The sequence below is a fragment of the Amphibalanus amphitrite genome, unplaced genomic scaffold, assembly GCF_019059575.1.
Source record: "Amphibalanus amphitrite isolate SeventyFive unplaced genomic scaffold, NRLGWU_Aamphi_draft 001153F_arrow, whole genome shotgun sequence".
NCBI classification, from domain to species: Eukaryota; Metazoa; Arthropoda; class Thecostraca; order Balanomorpha; family Balanidae; genus Amphibalanus; species Amphibalanus amphitrite.
In genome coordinates, this window is record NW_024882647.1 from 196,314 (window position 1) to 215,454 (window position 19,141).

Below are 19,141 nucleotides of genomic sequence, written 5' to 3' on the forward strand. Positions count from 1 at the left end.
GCTTTAATTTTATGTGATGTTTGATATGCCATGAATCAAGAACATCAAAGGAGCGGTGCTTTGCTTCTGGAGAGTTCTTAAATTGTTGTGCGCTTACCTCTGTTTTAGAAGGTTCCAGCCAGTCCCTTACCAAATTTACGGTGCATGCTCCTCTCTTTTTGTGTCGTCAGCAAGTCGAATTCGACAAACCTTTTTCATTTCGGCTTTTCCCTCTGCTACCAATAAGCGTTGTTATTGCGAGATGTCACACTAAACCCTAAACTACCCTGCAGTAAGCCGCCAGTTTGTCTGTTGCTGACCTGGCGGGATGTCATATCGACCGGCTCTGGGGACGCAGTGAACACCAACCTCCCTCTGCCAGACAGGACAGGACAGGGGAGGGGAGGGGATTGTCTGCCGGAACTGCAGCCGGGTCGGTCGGTGGGTCGGAGCATTTGCCGCTCGTAATGTGTGCATAATTGAGAGCTCCGCCGCCCGAGGGCCGGGACCTGAAACATCAGCTCATCTGACTGTTGCTGTAAGCTGCCCACGGCCTGAGAACGCTGACAGGTCTCGGGAACGGAGATCAGTGGCTGGTCTCGCGGGACGGAGAATGCTGGCAGATCTCGGGATCAGTGACTGGTCTCGCGGGACGAAGAATGTTAGTTGGTCTCAAAGGACGGGACTGTGAGGCGGAACTGCCATGCTGTAGTCGCCAGCACTTCCTGGCTGCATTGAATTGCCGTAGGGAGTTAGGACAAAGTTGGCTCAGTCAGCGTGCTCTGAATCTGTCAGGATATATTGGGCAGCGAACACTTTTCTAGGTATTGACATCTTTGCCAATAAACTAAGTGCGAAGCTCACATCAAACGTTGGTTTGACCAGTTAATAGTTAAATCGAATTTTTGTTTGATTTTGCTAATCACATTCACAGTTGGGATCCAATTTGCGAATTTTGCACTATAAGCATTAAACAGGTCGTCGCCACCAGTAGCTCTGATGACACTCAGTGCCGAACCGCCAACAGAAACCCCCCTATTCCGCTTCCAATATGCTCCCTTCTGCCTTCCATTCCCTCGACTCCCGTATCTCCTTCGTGAGACGCCCACCCAGCCCATATTACACAGTACACACGGCTGCGATCATCAGTGTCGGGCGCCCGCCGCGTCGACACCTGATCCGATCCGGCTCGACACGATCCGGTTCGATTCGGACGCCGTGATTGCCGCGCGGGCGTCATTACCGCCACTGGTGTGTGTTCAGAGGCGGCGACTGTGTGCGAACGCTGACGATCGAGCCGCCAATCAGGCGACGGATCTGGGGCGCAGCGCAAAATCTGAGAACCCCTGACGCTGTTTGAAACGGCTGAACGTCTGGAGAAGATGTTGTTTTGCGCTCTACGTGGAGATATGACGTTGGATGTGTGCGCGATCGTCGGTGATTTTTGAAACTTGCAGTCTGTATTTCTACGGTAGCAACTAGCAAGTAGTGAGGGTAGCATGGTAATACACAGACATTCGAATGTAGTTATGGTAAAGTAATGAGACCTGACGAATATGATCCCAATTATAATTCAAAGTCCTCGCCTCCAACTTCCGAGTTACCATGGGTGAGACGGTCGGCTTACCCCATGCACCGATATGGCCCATTGGTTTCTGCGGGCTCTGCGGCGGATATGGACTGATGGCCGCCTGGGAGTGATTGGGAGGCTCCCCCATGGCTCGGACCATTGACGAACCATCGACAGACCATTGGTAGACCATTGGCAGACCATCGTCAGCCCGCTGGCAGCCAGACGTTGGCCAGGATATGGCCGGATGGCGGGACGGATGTGTCTGTCGGCTGTCGGCCATCGGTGGGTGGCCTGTCAGTGCTGGCGCAGCGACACAGACAGAGTTTTGCCAGCTCTGGCCCATCTAATTGCTGCCCCCAGCTAAACAGGCAGAGTTTTTCCAGCCCTGACCCATCTCACTGCTGGTTCACAGCGACCCAGAGCTTTTCCAGCTCACGCCTGCACTGCTGGCTCCCCATGGCGACAGTGACCAGACTGTTCCAGCGCCACTCTTAATTTGCTACACCACGCGGCACAAGCTCAGCCCCGGCGACCCACTCCCAGCGACACCAGACTGGACAGGCTGCCTGTATCCCAGTTCCACATGCACCAACCGGGCTGCCCCATCACCGCTCCAAGTCTGATCTCGTTACAATAGAAAGGTGTATTGTAAATACTGTGGTATTTTGTGTTTTATCAAATGTTCGTCTTACCTATTTCAGTTCGTTTTCCCTCGGACATTTTTCATCGGTTTCTATGTTTAACACCGTCAATCTCAGTTCAGACGAAGAAATGTTCCTTCCTTCGACATGAATCTCGTTCTCTGCTCTGGCCCGCTGCCGAATATAGTCACCATAGAACACGGAAACCGTTTCGGACTCATTGGTTGACTCCATTCAGTAGCGGCTCGGGCGGAAATGAGCAGCATTGTCAGAATCCACCGCGCTTAGGGCGGCTCGCGCCCGGGGGCTGAGATATCGGCAATTTGCCCTAATCCACTTCCCAGAATAACGGCGCCATTCAGCCACGGGCGGTGCCAATCTGTGCTGACTTTGAATCGGTCCACGGTCGATCGGTAGATCGGCAACTACCGATACGTGCGAAGAATAAAGGATTGTAAATATGTTGTAAGGTGACGACGCTAGGTTGATAATTCATGTGTTCTGCCGCAATCGCTGTTTAACAAGACGTGATATCATCCCTGGCTAAACCATTGACGGCAAAGTGAACTTTCTGGCGTCTTCCGATGCCATTCGATCAAGTTCTTCCCAGCGGCTTTGACCAACTAATGCAGCTTGTCTTACAAAATGCCACCACCTACACCTTTATTTTCGCATTATGACCGCGTCATCAGCGCAGTGCGCCCACACGGCGTCCTCTCCCGGAGGTCACCCAGCTGAGAGAGCAGCATTGATCGGACGATCAGCTGATGACACTGTGACGTCAGTGGTCCCCTTAGTGACGTCACAGGACCACAGACTCGTTCCCTGGCGACATGACGGCGCCGATGGGGAGGAGAGGGGCTGGGGGGGGGGGCTGAGGTCAGCAGACGCCTCGGGGCGGCGTCCCAGATCAGGATCGGGTGGTGGGCGAGGGGAGGTGCCCCTAGGGGCCAGGCTAACGAGCGGCTCGATCAGTGTATGTGTTATGCATAGTCTGATATACATAGAGGGATGATTGAGTATTGAGTGAAGATCAGTCTGCAGTAAATTGGCGCCTGAGATGTAAGATAAATACATACTGAAGTGTTGGATAAGTTCCTGTAGGCTGTATTTCACTTTACTGGCAGCGCCTTATTCTTTTTAGGTGGCATTCAATTCAACCTGTATGTCCATTGTCCAAACTAGAACAGCTTGTAGTATTTTATTCATAGGTTTTGCGCGATATTGGGTGATCAAATGGTTCTCCAGACTCCAAGCGATGCTTTATAAGATCTCATCATTCAATAGAGTTGTTGACCTCAATGGCAATGGCTCGGGATCGCTAGTTCACATGTCCTTATTTAAGTTCACCGGTACAATCACGGGTCATTGTGTCGCTTCACCAATAAATTATCAAGTGTCATCAGCTCTTAAGACCACAGGTTAACCTCAACTAAACCGTCGGATCATGGACCCTCAGTGGTTGTGCGTGTCTGCGGCTCGTATGTTGCCACTGCCGTTACCACCGCCGCCACCGCGGCTCCCTCGCCACTTCCGGTCGTTGGGAGTGGGTGCGGCGAGGGCCGCCAATGCACTGCCGCCACGGTTTTATACACTCAGCGCCGCCACCGCCGCCGCAGGGGTGTCGGCTGTGCATATGCATGGTGGCACAGCGGTGGGGCGGGGTTAGTTTGTAAACCGTGACGGTGAAGGAGGGGAGGTGAAAGGCAGGCATGGGGACTGGAAGGAGTCGGGTGTGGGAAGGGCTCGATGCTATTAAGTGGTTGGCAGCATAAGTATGCAAGCGAAAGACGGGCCTTACTGCACCAAATTCTCAAGCGAATTTCATTTCGTCGGCTTATGTAATAGGCTTACATAGTTGGGTTTGTCGGGACAGCTCCTTAACATGAATTGACAGAAAGATAACAATCCATTTGCCATTCAATTGCAATCTTTTCAGAGACATGTATGTACATACATTGCACCATTCAATCTACACTGGCTTTCAATACGTGACTTCAATCACAAACCTCGGCCGTAGCTTGGATGTTCTGGTTACGGAGCGAGCGAAGCGAGCGCAGTCTTAGTCTTACGTAGAATAACGGAAATTTCTGAGTATGAGCGGCCGGCCGGCCGTGGTCACGCTTTTGCGAGGCTTATATCTCAGCAACCACTTGACCGATTTACTTGCGGTAATTTTTGTGGGGTAGCTTCATTCCTTCTACCAAGTATTGGACTATTCCCGATGCATGTGGGTGACCCCTTATGCACGTGCCACGTGCAAAACGAAGAGGTGTCACTTTTGTAATTGTTGCAATATCTCGGTAACTACTTGGCCGATTGCGCTGAAAGTTGGCATGTAGGTAGGCACCCACTAGGCACTGCATATCCATGTGCCAGAGTCGGGGTGCTGCTGCACGTGCGCACGTGCAGGGGTCGTTTCCAGATCTCGAGAACGGCTGGACCGATGGCGCTCAAATTTGGTACATGGTTAGGGACCGGTTAGTAGGGTGCCGTGCAAAAGTCAGTTGGGACCCATTTTGCACGTGCGCACGTGCAGGGTGCCGCTTCCAGATCTCGAGAACGGCTGGGCCGATTGTGCTCAAATTTGGCACATCGCTAGAGACCGGTTAGTAGGGTGCCGTGCACAAGTCAGCTGGAGGTACCCCCTCGAAATTTCGCACGTGCAAGGCTCACCCTCTCGCTCGCTCCGTTAGTCGCCCCAAAAGGCGCTATACTGGTTAATTAGTGTTCATATTAAAACCGATATTGCCGTCTTTTATTTGTACGACACTCGGCTTGCTAGGATTGTACGAAAGACACACTTGCCACACACCTCGTCGGCTGTGGACCAGCTGTCGACATGAACAAAAACTAAGAGAAAGTGGACGGCTTGACAGCGATCTCTGCGGTGTCGGGTGTTCTGTTTTCGTGTGTGTTTACGTCACCAGCGGCTCCTGCTGGTCCTGTTTTTATTCTGATGACATAATTTATCAGACTGACACCTTTATTATGCTCACTGAGCGTTTCTGCTGAGCTAGCGCAACCAGGACATGTGGCTACCGCTAGACTCCTGTGGAGTGGGTCAAAGTGGATGTTTTCGTGGGCTGACGCAGCCTTCAAGCAGAAAAACCAATTCATACTAAATCATGGCAGCGCGCCCTTGCTCACCCTATCGTTTATTACTTATATCAGTCTCAGTATCAGTTTAGACATGGCATCTGCCATGTCTAAACTGCCAGATGTTTAGGGTGGATATTGCCTTTAACATGATAAGGCAATATCCACCCTTATCCCGCTTCCGCCGCAGCTCTTTTATATCATGTGCCGCACTGTGTGTTCTGAGGCGCGGCTGTCTTCTGGCCTCCGTCGTTACACCGGGTCGCGGTCGTCTGCCCGCCCCCGCCCGTGGTCGTTCTATTTGCTCGCCGTCCGTCTTCAGTCTTTGGGGACGACCAGCCCATGTTGACTCAGTGGCCGTCGAGACCGCCCGGGGCGGGGTCAGAGGTCAGCAGAGGGCGTCGGGAGGTCAGCGATCCATAAGAGCAGCGGTGACCCTGTTTGACGTTTGTTTGCGAGCAACAGAATGGGAGGCAGGCGGAGTTGAAATGGTGGTAGAGGACACTGGCTCATGTGACGAGATTGATCTGGCATATTGGTCTGCATTTATTTTCAGGAATGTTGGAGCTTGGCTGATTTTATTGTACGATTTGCCTGCTCGCACAATCCGAAAGAATTAGAACGAAGAAGAATAGTCAGTTTTGTGCTTGGGTTTTTTCGACTGTCAGTCGATGAAGCAGCTCTGTTTTCTCTGTTGTTGCATTTTGTCTGCGATCTTCCATGATACAAACTCAACTTGCCTACCGTGCATGGTGGGATGTATGAGCTCCGAGCTCTGAGGAGCTCCGTGCTGCAGTTTCTTGTCGCTCTGTGTGCCCGGCGTCCCGGCACGGCCACCTCCCCCACCAGCTCCGGTGTCAGCCGTTCGTCTTGCTCGGGTGACGCCGTCTGGCCGTGTCAGACACGGGAGTGGATTCCTGCACGCGCAGCCCGCCCCCGCCCCCGCTGCCGCCCCCTCCCGACGCCGGGCTGTCACCGCCTCATTGGGAAAAGATCCTGTGTGTGCAGGGCAGGCAGTTTTCTTGTCAGGGTTTCTGTGAGTGCAGGGCAGGCTGTTTTCCAGTCAGGCTGCGTGGGTGAGACCGCAGGACAGCCGGACGTGGGTTGAGTAGGTGGGGCTCGTCAACAGAGGAGTGTTCGCTGCCCGTGCTGAAACGTGCCGAAGTTGACGCCGGTGACGTCAGCGGCAGGAGACGAGAGGGAATGATGACGTCATTCGTGTCAACGGTCAATGGCGTGGGTTGGTGGAGAGATTCGAGACCAACTTTGCCCTTAGATTTTGTCGTAAAGACAGACTGATGGATATAGTATCCGTCCAGGGTAATTGAAACAGCTACCTACCCACAATCCACATATGTATTTCTGCAAAATAGACATACTGATTTTGCTTCATTGTTATCTTGCATGGCCGCAGTAAATGCAAAAGACCCACTCTACCAATTTTCTCTGACACTGCATTCGGTGGCTGGACTGACTCGAAGGGTGGCATGCTGCGAGCAGTTTCGTCACGAAACTGCTCTCGTGTTCTTCCTTTAAAGTCATAGCCTGTTCACGCGTGTCGTGCGTGGGGACTAAAAGCTTGCGTGTGTCTTGTAACGGATGAAACAGACGTTTTGTGGAGTTTGTTTGTCCACGTTTTGTAGAGGCAGTGGTAGTTGTTTACTAACCCGCGCCGTGCTGGGGGGGGGGGCGTTTTTACGCCCCCCCTCAGGTTTTTCGCGAATATCTCAAAAACGGCGGCGCGCAGCGCCGCCGTTTTTGGTACACGTGTTCCTACATCATTTCCGCACATGTTGTGAAAATTTCAGACCTAGGCCGTTCAAGGTCAGGTCACCAGGTCACGTCAAGTGACCTTACCTCAGAAAAAGTTCAAAGGCTCGCTATAGCTACACCGACTGAACGATCACTTTGAAACTTTCAGCGATTGATATGAGTAACAGTATGTATAAAATGTATATCTCGGATTTTTGATATCTGTGACCTAAGGTCAGGTCAATTTTGCTACCTCTCCATTATAAGTCAATGGGAGAAAATTGAAATGCGCCTCTTTTGGACGAATATCGTTCAAAACGCTCTCAAACATCGGTTCATAGGTAAACATGACACACTGAATAGGAAAAATGCACCTGTGACCCCTCTGTGTGCCCCTGAGGTCATCTCAGGTCATGAACGGTCGCCAGCAGTTTTTTGGCTATAACTTTTGATAGAGACGTGCTAGAGCGGTGAAAACACGTCAGATGTGTTCAGCTCGACGATACGGATCGACTGATATGCAACATGACCCTTTTCGGTCAGGTCATGACCTTGACCTGAGGTCAAATTTTCAAAATGACCTTTCAAGGTCAACAAATAATTCATTCGACGCGTCTCGACGAGAGGAACACGATGCTGGCAAAAGTAATGTCATGGCGCTTATGAGTCAAAAGTTATTGACGAAAAAACGTTTTTCGTAAAAACGGTTATTTTTGGAGTTTTTGCCCTCTGGAGGCTAAACCGTTGACCTGAGGTCAAATCTGAGAACATTACTCAGAAAGGTCTGTAAAAGGGCTATCGAATGCGCTTTTCCGCGGCGCTGTAGCTCTATCGGTTCCCGAGATAGCCGTTGGCAGTTTCCAAAATGTTGAAATAGTCAACATTTTACCTTTGGTGACCTCTGGTGACCTGACCTTTGACCTGACCCAAAAAATGACCGAAGTGTTTTCGTCCTTATTTTTGACGCTCTTTCGATTGCCGCTTACCGCGTGTCGCTACGTGGCCCAGGAGCCGAGTTAGACGGGGGGGCGTGAAAACGCCCCCCCAGCACTCGGCGGAAAGTTCAGGCCACCAGCACGGCGCGGGCTAAGTGCTGTCTGACACGGTGAAACTGCACCCGACAATTATATGTCAGTTCCGGGTCTTTTTACACAATTTACATGCCCCAGTGTTTGGCGCTTCCATGCGAGATGCCTCTGGTCCTGTATCCTAGCCTCTTTTCGGAAATCTGGGGCGATCTATGTTTGAAATATGGGCTAGTTAATTTGAATCGATCGGGGGTGGCACGCACGCCCGATTGTGTCACGCTAGCCGACTATTTGAAATACGGAGGTTATTAGGAATAGGGTCCATCCCACCCCGGCGGCGCAGCAGCCGGGCCTCTGATTTAGGCGTGTGGCTCATGCTGTCCTGATTGTGTCAGGCGTTGGTCTGTAACTGACGGGTGACGCGTTGGCACTACCAATTAGTGTCATGGGGCCGATCGCCGTCAAAATGCCATTTATATAGCAAATGGGTTGAACACAAGTGCACTTATGTGCACCTAATGGTGTAACGAATAGACAGGTCATGCGAGATCTGCTATTCATAACAATATTTTACTATGAAAAGAAAAGTGTGATCTGAAGCATTCAAAGGTAGCTCCTATTTTCGAATTTCCTCCAATCACAATTAAGCCGGAATTCTACTCGATATTAAAACTGAGTCTAATTACCGAGACCCGCCAGAGGTCACCTTCATCATCAGCGGCGGCGGCGGCAGACCGTGCCTTATCCTCCGTCTGTCTGGGTGAGGCGGCACGGCTCGTCGCCGCCGTCGGCACCACCCCGTCGCAAACGACGCGCGCCTCGTCGCTAACGACGAGCGCCCGGGTGGCGTCTGCCGGACGGGCGCGCATTGTCCGTCGGACCCTCAGGCGCCGCACGCCCTGCAGATAATGAGCAGCACAATGGCGCCGGGTTCCCTGGAACGGCATCCAGATCAGAGAGCGGTTGCACCGAGCAGCTGCGTATAGCGCTGAGTGGGCGATCCCGAGCGGGATCTAGAGCGGTGTACGTGACCCTGCGCCGCATGAGAAGCGGACGGGTGTTACTGCGAGCTGGATATCTTTATCCAGCCTTTTTACCTTTATCTTGGTCGGATGATCCCGCCCGCACTTGCTGTGGTCTCGGCTGCAGAGGTTTTATGTTGTCTATTTTAGAAAAAAAACATCGCTGGATTATGCATTTGGCCGCGTACATATGTCATCATTCATCCATCGCTAATGTTTCAGCATTTCCTTTCCCATTTCTTTTTTTGCACACAATAAGCTGTCTTTCTTATAAACTGAGAAGGGGGATCGAACCCGTCTCCTCCACTTCACAGCTCAGCTGACCGTCATTCTAACTTGCTTGTCATCTCTCCACAGTGAGCATTCGATTTGAGGACGCGCCCGAGCAGCAGAACCCGCAGCAGGGCACCACGGCCAAGATCAAGTGCGTGGTGCGTGCCAACCCGGTGGCCGTTGTGGAGTGGATCAAAGACGACAAGACCATCTCGTCGGGTGGACGGTGGGTGGACGCGGTGGACGAGCCCAAACTGGGGTCGCCGTGGGAGGTGTAATCGGCAGATGTGGTCGAAGCTGGGCTCCAGACACCGGTTCATGGATTGATTTCTGATTGAAAGTGCGTTGGCTATTGCTCTGACCTTAGTTCTTTTAGCTCAAATGTTTTGGACTATGAACCGACATATTTGCTGACCGCTAGTTATTTCATATCTGTCTCGACCCGACCTCTGACCTGACCTTACCCCCCTACCCTGAGCTAACCTCTAACCGGACCTGTCCTTCACACAGGTTCGTGGTTGAGCAGGACGGCCTTGTGATCCAGGACATCTCTTCTGAGGACGACGGCACCTACATTTGTCGTGCCAAGGTGCCTGACGAGGGCGAACTGGCTGAACGGCGCATTCAGGTCGAGGTGCGTACTTCATCCTCTTGTCAGTCCATTGCCCTTTATAGATTCCTAAACCATGGCTGGCTATGGCAGCATCTAAACCTTGGCTAGATGTTACCTACCTACTTACCTATCTACCTACCTACCTACCGGGATTTGCAACGTTACTCCATGCTGTCCGGTACCTACTGTTAACCCAAGTCCCAAGTGATGCTCCAAATGGCGTCATTGCCACCCCGCGACCATCTGTCGCGGCTGCCAAATGTCCCGCTCCGCAGAGAGTGTTGTGGCGACAACTTTAAACACGCGTTTGGGCGACAGCCGTCCGACCACTTACTGGGTCTGTTTCTGTGACAAATGACCACTCGGAGTCGCGTCCGACAGCTGCGGAAAACAGACAGCAGAAGTCGGTTACAGGAGACTGGTCGCTAAGCCGTGTAGGTGACATCGGGATGGTTGGAACATGTGACGCCTGGCAGTGATGGAGCTGCGTGGGTTTGGTTCAGAGATGAAAGGCGTGCGTAATGCAGAACACTGGAAGGCAATATTGTTTTATGGGCCGTTTTCTGTACCCATGTTGAAAGGATTATGAAAAGTGGGTAGGCTTTTGACTTAAACTTTTATTTTATGTCGTCATATTTGTTAGGTGTGAAGTTTTTAAGCAGTTGTGAAAGCTCAGGAGCCTGCGTGCCATTTTGGTTACTCTTATCATACCTTTTGAATCAAATGCATAATCCTGCACAATCTTTGAACACTCAATCGATTACCTACACTTCTGAAACCTTCCACATCAGTATCAGTCTTTGATCGTGCCTCCATCTCATGGACACGTCAGTTCGGCAGCGGGCGTAACATTGACGACAGGAGCAGCCAGGGGGCCGTCAGACTTCAGAGGCACCCGTACTTCGAACTAGTGGCAGACGCCCACGAAGGCTTGTCGCCGCATTTGATCTTCCAATTTGTGCTTTGATCCGTCATACCGACACGATATTATGGATTGGTGCGTGGGTGGGATCGTCTGACCACCTTTTACATCTGCGGCTGGATAACATTTAATTGGTTCACGAGCGACAAGTGAGACGCAGATAGTATGACAGATGGTGCTAATTTATGTGACTTTTGGCACACCTGATGTTGATAGTAAATGCTTTAATTTGTACTTTGATGGCGTTAACTTACGGTCACAGATTGTGCGTCATCAAATGAATATGATATCCGGATGTGAAGAACGTAATTAGATAGTATTTGAAACTCAACGCTGCCCCCTCCCCTCCCCCTTATAAGCCTACCTTTGGGCCTGTATTTCTTCCACCTGAGTCTTTTACAATGATCTTGCACCATTCCGTACAGTAGGTCTACAAAAAAAGTCCCCCGCTCCAGAGGCGGCCGGCCGGCCGAACCCCCGGATTCCAGCCCCGACTCTATTGCGCAGGCCGCGGCAGCGACACGGGTCAGGTCGCGGCGCCCGGCGAGTGGGTCAGTTGGCGGCGGCCGGCCGTGGAGTGAGGACGCCGTGTGAGGGGCGCAGAGATGCCGCAGTGCAGAGGAGGGGGAAGATAATGACTCTGCACTATGCCGGAAATGATGCCTTTGTGATCTAAATTAAACACCTGCAGACGCAGTGCATATCCTCCCTCGCCCCATTCCTATTTTATCATAACCCTTCAATAAGCCGTAATGACCATGCAACGCAAGCAAGCAAACAAAACAACCCGTTTAGCGGCGACATCATCTCAGATAAAAAGCGACAGTAATGATTAAAATAGACATAGCGCGAGAGCAAATCGAGGGGTATATATGTATCACATACCCAGCATTTTATTCCCATCTAGCAAATCAAGATTGGGGATCTTGTCCAACAAGTCAGCGGCCGTTCTAGACACAGATAAATGCTTTGTTTTCGGTTGCATCATTATCTGCAATAATTCGAAGCGAGGTTTAACCCTCGCCGGCCGAGAAGAAGGGGTGAATGCCGCCACCATGTATTTCTTGCGGTAGCTCAAAGCACACTGATGATAGAAGGCTGACATTTCTTATGCCTTGCATTTGATTCACGCCGGATCATTTGACATTAACCACGTTTTCAGGTCAGGTCACTTAAAGGAACTATCCCACCTTCTAAAATGTTGTTAAAACCAGTTAAATTGTGCCCGACTTTATAGATTGGATGACCAGGAACACGGTTCTGGCATTTATTTTTCATTAAACATCTTAGGCTTCCCATATCCCAAACACAAACTTTCAAATATGTGACGTCACAGCCCAAAATTACCTCCTTCCCCAGGCCACATTACTGTCATAAAGCTGATTCTTTTTACTCTGTAGGCACCACAACAAAGTTCAGACCAAGTTTTAAGCGATTTTTCAACGAACAAATCCATTTAAATCAGAATGACTAAACGAGGTGACGTCACACTAACGGTCGCTCCATGTTGAAGATAGGGCCTTGCGCAAGGTCCATTTTCAAATGAAGGGAACGAATTTCTTCAACACCAAGAGGCCGCGGGGGTTGCAACCTAGATAGATAGTGGTTTCTGAACCTCGCCGTAAACTTGGCTATCTCAACTCAAACCCCATGTTAAAGGTGGGATAGTCCCTTTAAAGGGACCCTCCCACCTTAACATTAGTTTTGAATTGAGATAGCCAAATTGGTGGCCATGGCCTGAAAATACCGGTTTGGGCATTCACAACATCGAAAAATGCTTTAATTCGGAGATATGAAATTTCAAACTTGCAGTTTTCGGATTCTAAGGGGCTAATGCATTGGTATGCCCCCTTAGAATTTGTGACGTCAGCGGAGATCTAACGATTTTTAAATCTTTTACTAAAACGTTTGGCAGCACGCGGTGGTATATGCTGCTTTGCGCGCAACAAATGCCGCACTTTCAAATAAAGTCGCTAGGAACAGCGGAGATCCCAAAAAGTAAACAAAAGTAAAAGTCAAATATCTTGAAAACCGGTGAATATTTTTCGATGAAATTTGGTAGATATTCATTTTTGCTCTTTTTGAACCGAGCGACATCACTTTCATGCCAATTCATTAACTTTTTTGAAGGTGGGAGGGTCCCTTTAACCATGGCGTCTTAACCCTCGCCGGCCGAGGGGGGGGGGGCGGGTGCCGCCCCCAATGTTTTTTTTTCGCGATAGCTCCGAACACGCTGGCGATAGAAAGCTGAAACTTGGCATACCTAACCTTTGATTCAAGCCAGATCTTTTGACACCAACCGCATTTTGGGTCAGGTCAGGTCACTGACCTATGGCGTCATAAGTGAACCTCTGCACGATCTTCAGATGTCGCAACTTCGCAACGCCCTCACTGCCAGAGGAGATGTCACAGGGAAATGAAACTTGCAGGATCTAGTATCCATTATGAGTCTCACAACTTGTATATCTCGGATTTTTCCTACAGGTCATATGAGGTCAGGTCATTTTCGTGACCTCACCATTAGGTATAAGTCAATGGGGAAAAATGAAAACTGCTGTTCTGGCGCCGGAAACGATCTCCAACTACCTCAAGCACACATAATCGTGATTTGATGCACTCCTTGCAAGGTTAGATGCGTCACTTTCGCAATGTTGACCTTGCGTGACGTCATTTATGACGTCATCAAGTTCATATTAGTTTTTCGTCAATAACTCCCGATCAAATTGAGCTAGCGAGTCGGGAAAGCCACCAATGGACTCAGGAAAACCTGCCGAATCGAATGATATGCAACATGACCTCTTAAGACCAACTTCGTGACCTGGGGGTGCTGACCTGACCTTGACCTGAGGTCAACACCCCAAGTTGACCTGACCCGGACAAAAAGTATATCATTCGACGCGCCTGAGCAAGGCGAAAACGATGCTGCCAAAATCGCGGCTCTGCGGCCGTTTTTTGCGAAGTTATTCACCAAAAATGAACCGTACCTTGGGGCACTTGACCTGACCTCAGAGGTCACCGGTTGACCTAGGACCTTAAAATCGGGTACCAATCTCTGCGTCTCGTAACGGCGCACACGCTCGTTTTTTTCCGCGACGCGCTAGCTCCACCTGGGGCGAAACGGCGAGGGGGGGTCGTACCCGCCCCCCCCCCCTCGGCCGGCGCGTATGTAGAAAACCAATAGGTCCGGCGAGGGTTAAGTAAACCTCTGCACGGTTGTCGGTTATAAAATGATGCAAATCCGCAATGCACTTAGTGTCAAGCATAATGGAGAAATATGGAAACTGTTAATTTGGCGTCGGAAATGATCTAAAATTACACCTCAAGCACTTCAAATCGTGACTTCATACATTCTTGGCAAGGTCTAATGCTTCACTTTTGCATTGTTCACCTTGCGTGACGTCAGTTATGACGTCACTAGGGTGATAGGAGTGCTTCGTCAATAACTCCCGATCAAAATGAGCTAGCCAGTCGGGACAGCCATCTTTGGACTTTGCAAGCTTGCCGAATCAAATGTTATGCAACATGTCCTCCTTTCAACAGCTTCGTGACCTGTGTTGCCCTAAAATGACATTGACCTCAGGTAAACATTCTAAATTGCTTCACCTGAACAAAAAAGCATATAAATCGACGCGTCTGAGAACAGAAAACACGATTGTATCGAAATGACGATAATGCGACCATTTTTGCGAAGCTATTTACCAAAAACCGATTGAATGCTTTGGGGCCCTTGACCTGCCCTAAGAGGTCAATGATATTTTAAAATGGGGTACCAGTCGCTGCGTCACGTAACGAAGCAAGCGCTCGTTTTTTTCCGCGAGGCTCAAGCAGCTAGCTCAATTATAGTCCATGAGCTAAACATGGGGTTTGGGGATCGCTCCCTTCTCACTCACTATTTGGCCGGGATAGTGTTTGCAATTATTGTTAAAATCTAGCATTTTCAGATTTCAAATAACCCATTTTTCTCGCCCAAGTCTTTCAATTCAAGGTCATAACACCAGGTCACGTCAAGTGACCTTACCTCAAGAAAAGTTCCTGTGCTCATCATATCTAAATACACCGACTAACCGATCGCTTTACAACTTTCAGCGATTTCAATGGGCAACACTAGGTATATGTATTTGAAACGTTTACTTTGCAAGTTTGACATTGTTGACAGAAAGGCTGGGTCAATTTTGAGATCGCTCAAGTCAATGGGAGAAAATTAAACTGCGCTTTTTTGGACGGAACGCATAATAAACACTCTGAAAACATGTGGTGCTTGATGAGATACAATACTGAATGAGAAAATTGTTTGTTTTGTTGAGAGCCATCTTTTTCAGTCTGAAAAGGCCCTTGCAGAGCTATGACATAACTATGCTCTGGTGTAGTAATTGGGTTGTGCGAGCCAGCGACAGTGATCTGCGGAAGCGAGACTGTTCCCGTGGGACGATTGCCCTGTCGAGTGTCGGGACGGTCCAGCCGTCTCCCAAACGGTCACCCGAAGAGGAGTACCTATGTGTCCTGGAATGGATCCGACATCAACTACAGGTTGGCTGGTGGGGTGACCTCCAGTCCAGAGAGGGAAGCATGAAGACTAGGGGCGATGCGGATTGTTTTTTCCTGAGGATAGCGAGGACGGAAGGGATCTAGCACCCTTGACCCTTCCTTATACTGAATGTATCTCAGGCTGTTAAATCTCCTAAGTGTTTTTTTTTTCTCGACATCGTCAAGGTGTCATTTATAAAAATATGAAATCCGGGAGAATAAATTAAATATAGAAATTGTGGCCAACAGAACATTATCAGTTGCGTTAAACATACTAGTAAGCATGATCACACACCCAGCTTATATATGAGCCATGTCATAATTATTTTTGATAGACATGCTTAAGTTATGAAATCATCTAAAGTGTTCGTAAAGTTCCACGATACGAATCTAATATCCTGCTATGCATCATGACCATTTCTGGTCAGGTCATGTCTTTGAACATAGGCCAAATTTTTCAAATGACCTTTAAAGATCAACTTTTGATTCATTCGAAGCGTTTTTTAATAAGAGGAACACGAGGCTGGTAAAATTAATTTCAAGCAAGTTTTAAGCTAAAAACTTTTAAGTGTTTGTGGAAAAGCAATTGGTTTTCTCATAATACCGATGGTGGTAGTTGCTGTTATTTACGTGCTAAGCCATGCGCCTTTATTAAATCTGACAATATTATTCAGACATTGCGGTAAACGAGCTTATTGCTGTGTTAGGTTAGGCTCGGTCGATTTCAGAGTGGGAAGGATGACAGGAATTAGGGGGAGACAGGGGGCCTGGGCGGGAGTCCTGGACCTCATGCTCCGCTGGGGCCGAGCCCATCACGTGGGTTGGATTGCCCTGACACATGGATAGCCCTGGGCGGTGTTTCACGGCCCCGCGTTGCAGCACGCTGCGCTGCGCTGCTGCATTGTTGCGGCGGTTGATATGAATTCGGCTCCACGCTAGCGTTGCGAGCTCCCGAGTCTGTTGATGTTTCCATGGAAACTGGAAACCCAATGCACCGGTGCGCGCAACGCACCCTGTCCAAGCAAAATTTTACCACCGGTGACCTCTGGTGACATGACCTCTGGCTCTGACCCGATCTAAAGTTGGCTGAAGTATATTTCTCCTTCTTTTTGCTACTTTTGACGCTACTTCGAATGCCACTTAAATGCCCAAAGCTGAGTTATAAGAATGATGCTCAATCCCCATTTTCCCTCCAACAGGGCGTGCATAGGCATTCCTGTGGGGCACGGGCTAACAATGACTTTCTCATAATCATTGTGGCCATGAACATCTACTGCCATTCTTCAACACCGGTTTCGCTGCGCTGAGCGGCGGCCGTCCCGTGTGCTGGATTCTACAGCTGGCTGGCGGAAAGCGTTACCGGCCGCCCGTCCACCGCCCGCGGGCCGGACCGAGCGGTCCCGCTGACCCTATCTGACCTGAGCCCGGCGCGATATGGGACAGGCAGACGGGGGTTCGGCTCAGCGGAGGCAGCGCCCACTGGTGCTGGGGACTTTTTTAATAGACCTACTGTACATAGAGCCTTTAACCTTCCAGGCGGTGGGGGGGGGGGCATTATTTTTTTTGCCCCCCCCCCCTTTAGTTTTTTCAATATATCTCGAGAACCGCTGCGCCGATCGTCACCAAACTTTCAGTACCCTCCCGGGAGCAGCTAGCGCACATGGTGACCAAAATTTTTTCAAAGGCTATGATAGGTTGGCCGCTAATGACGTCAGAGTGACGTCATTTTTGCCATTTTCGACCCCAAAAAAAGGTTTCGCGGGAAGAGCTGTCAGGCCTACAGCTTTAGAGATACAGAAAAATGTTTCAGACATAAAAGGTGTGGAATCAAAAGGGCTACAAAACTGCTATTTCGGTTTTTCGATTTTTTTTATTTTGACCCCCAAAAATCAAAATATAGATTTTTTGAATATAATAGCAAAAAATCCAAAAAGTTTTTTGAATTTCGGAAAAACCGGAATATATGTGATAGTCCCTGCGCTCTTCTATATACATACCAAATTTCAGATCGATATCTCGTTTTTTGGCCAAGTTATAGCGAAAAAACTTCAAAATTGATGACTTCAAATTTTCAAACTCAATTTTTAGCAATTCTATACCTTGTAGCGCAAAACAAAGACCACCATTAGACTCCCCGTGACGAGCTGCATCGAATCGATACCCATTTTATGCAAAAATATCAACTTTGAAATTTGACCTTTTTGACCTGACCTGGACCTGACCTCCACCAGAAAGTGACCTGAACCGTACCTGATTGTCTTATAACCAACACCATTGAGTTGGAAATGAAAAACTGGCCATAAAACATGCATCGCATAACCTTAGTAAAGTTGGGCTCATGTGGTGACCTTTGGTGACCTGACCTCTGACCTGACCTTGTATGACCAGTGACCTCTAATAGCAACATATGTACTAGACAACTGACGCCTTATCGCTGATTTTCGACAAAATGCGTTTTACTCGGTGTTATAGCGCTTTCCATAGAAGCCCCGTGAACGGTGAAACATTTTATCTTTGACCTGACCTGTGACGTCATCGGTGACCCCGAGGTCAATGAAATTTGGTTTCCCTCGACAAATTTGACAGGGCTATCGAACGCCGTTTGAATTTTCCGGATCCGTCCAGTAGTTTCGGAGATACGGGGGGGGGGCAAAAAAAATGTCCCCCCCCCACCCCCACCCCCACCGCGCGGAAGGTGGCTGGTAGGGCCCACCGCCTGCCGGGTTAACTTCTTTTTTTCTGTAACGAGGCTATACTTATCGTCAGTTCCAAGTTTTCGACCTGATTTATATTTTGTGCACTGATCACAAATGTCGCATAACTGTCTCCCTTTCAATGTTACTTGATGTCTCGATTAACATGACATTCATGATCGATGTGCCCTATGTTTTCGGTCATCTTCCCTCTGTCCCCCCTCTGACCCCCCTCTCCCCCTCCAGGTACACTCTCTACCCCAGATTCTGGAGCCGGCCGAGGGCGCTACATTTGAGGTCACAGAGAAGAACAGGGCAGCATCCCCTGCCGAACAGCCGGCAAACCCCTGCCTACCCTCACCTGGGTTAACCCTGAGAACGCCGAGCCGATAATGTTGACGGTCTGAGCGTGGATCCCAAGGATGGCACGCTCAACTTTGACCCGGCCAGGAGAGATATGGGCGGAGAGTACCGCTGTATGGCGGAGAACGCGCTGGGAAAGGTGGAGACTACTGTCAATGTAGTCATTATCGTCAAACCGGAAATTATCAGGTGAGAAGGGGAGAAAGGTGATTGTAGAAGTGCTGTAGAAGTGTCGTAGAAGTGTTGTAGAAGTTAAGTGTTCAATAATTCGTACCGATTACATATAGCTGGTGGTTTTCATGTCAATTGGATTGACTTGGAAATTCTTAGTTGGCGGTCTTACTTAGGAATGGGGCTCGTAGACATACATTGACTTTATTTCCGCCATCCCATTGTTAGAATGCATTGGTGTCCATTTGAGGGAGAGATGTAACTCCCCTCATGGATTAGCTAAACACACTTGGTGATGTCTGTAGGATCGGGCTGTCAATTGAGCTTGTTTGCTGTTTGATATAGCCCATCCCACTGGCGCCAAACCACGGGTATTGACCGGAGTTGGTATATTGGCGTCCGGGTATTGGATTGATTTGTCTCTGACGTGACGGGCCTGTCCCTCCCGTCCATGTCGTCGTCATGCTTTTGTTTCGCCACTCATGCGC

The 19,141-nt window shown here is 49.5% G+C and overlaps 1 protein-coding gene across 2 annotated transcripts in view; it reads left to right on the top strand.

Annotated features, from left to right (window-relative positions):
- The window catches only part of LOC122370642 (fasciclin-2-like), a 98,637-nt gene extending 79,777 nt beyond the window's left edge, over positions 1 to 18,860 (top strand). The window contains exons 5-7 of one of the 2 annotated variants that reach the window (XM_043346418.1): positions 9,452 to 9,593; positions 9,878 to 10,001; positions 18,366 to 18,860. In XM_043346418.1, the coding sequence (XP_043202353.1) occupies positions 9,452 to 9,593; positions 9,878 to 10,001; positions 18,366 to 18,512 (413 nt within the window). In that variant the 3' untranslated portion in view covers positions 18,513 to 18,860. The remainder of the gene's footprint in view (positions 1 to 9,451; positions 9,594 to 9,877; positions 10,002 to 18,365) is intronic. The other variant, XM_043346419.1, reaches the window with a different exon arrangement.
- The last annotated feature ends 281 nt before the right edge of the window (positions 18,861 to 19,141 follow it).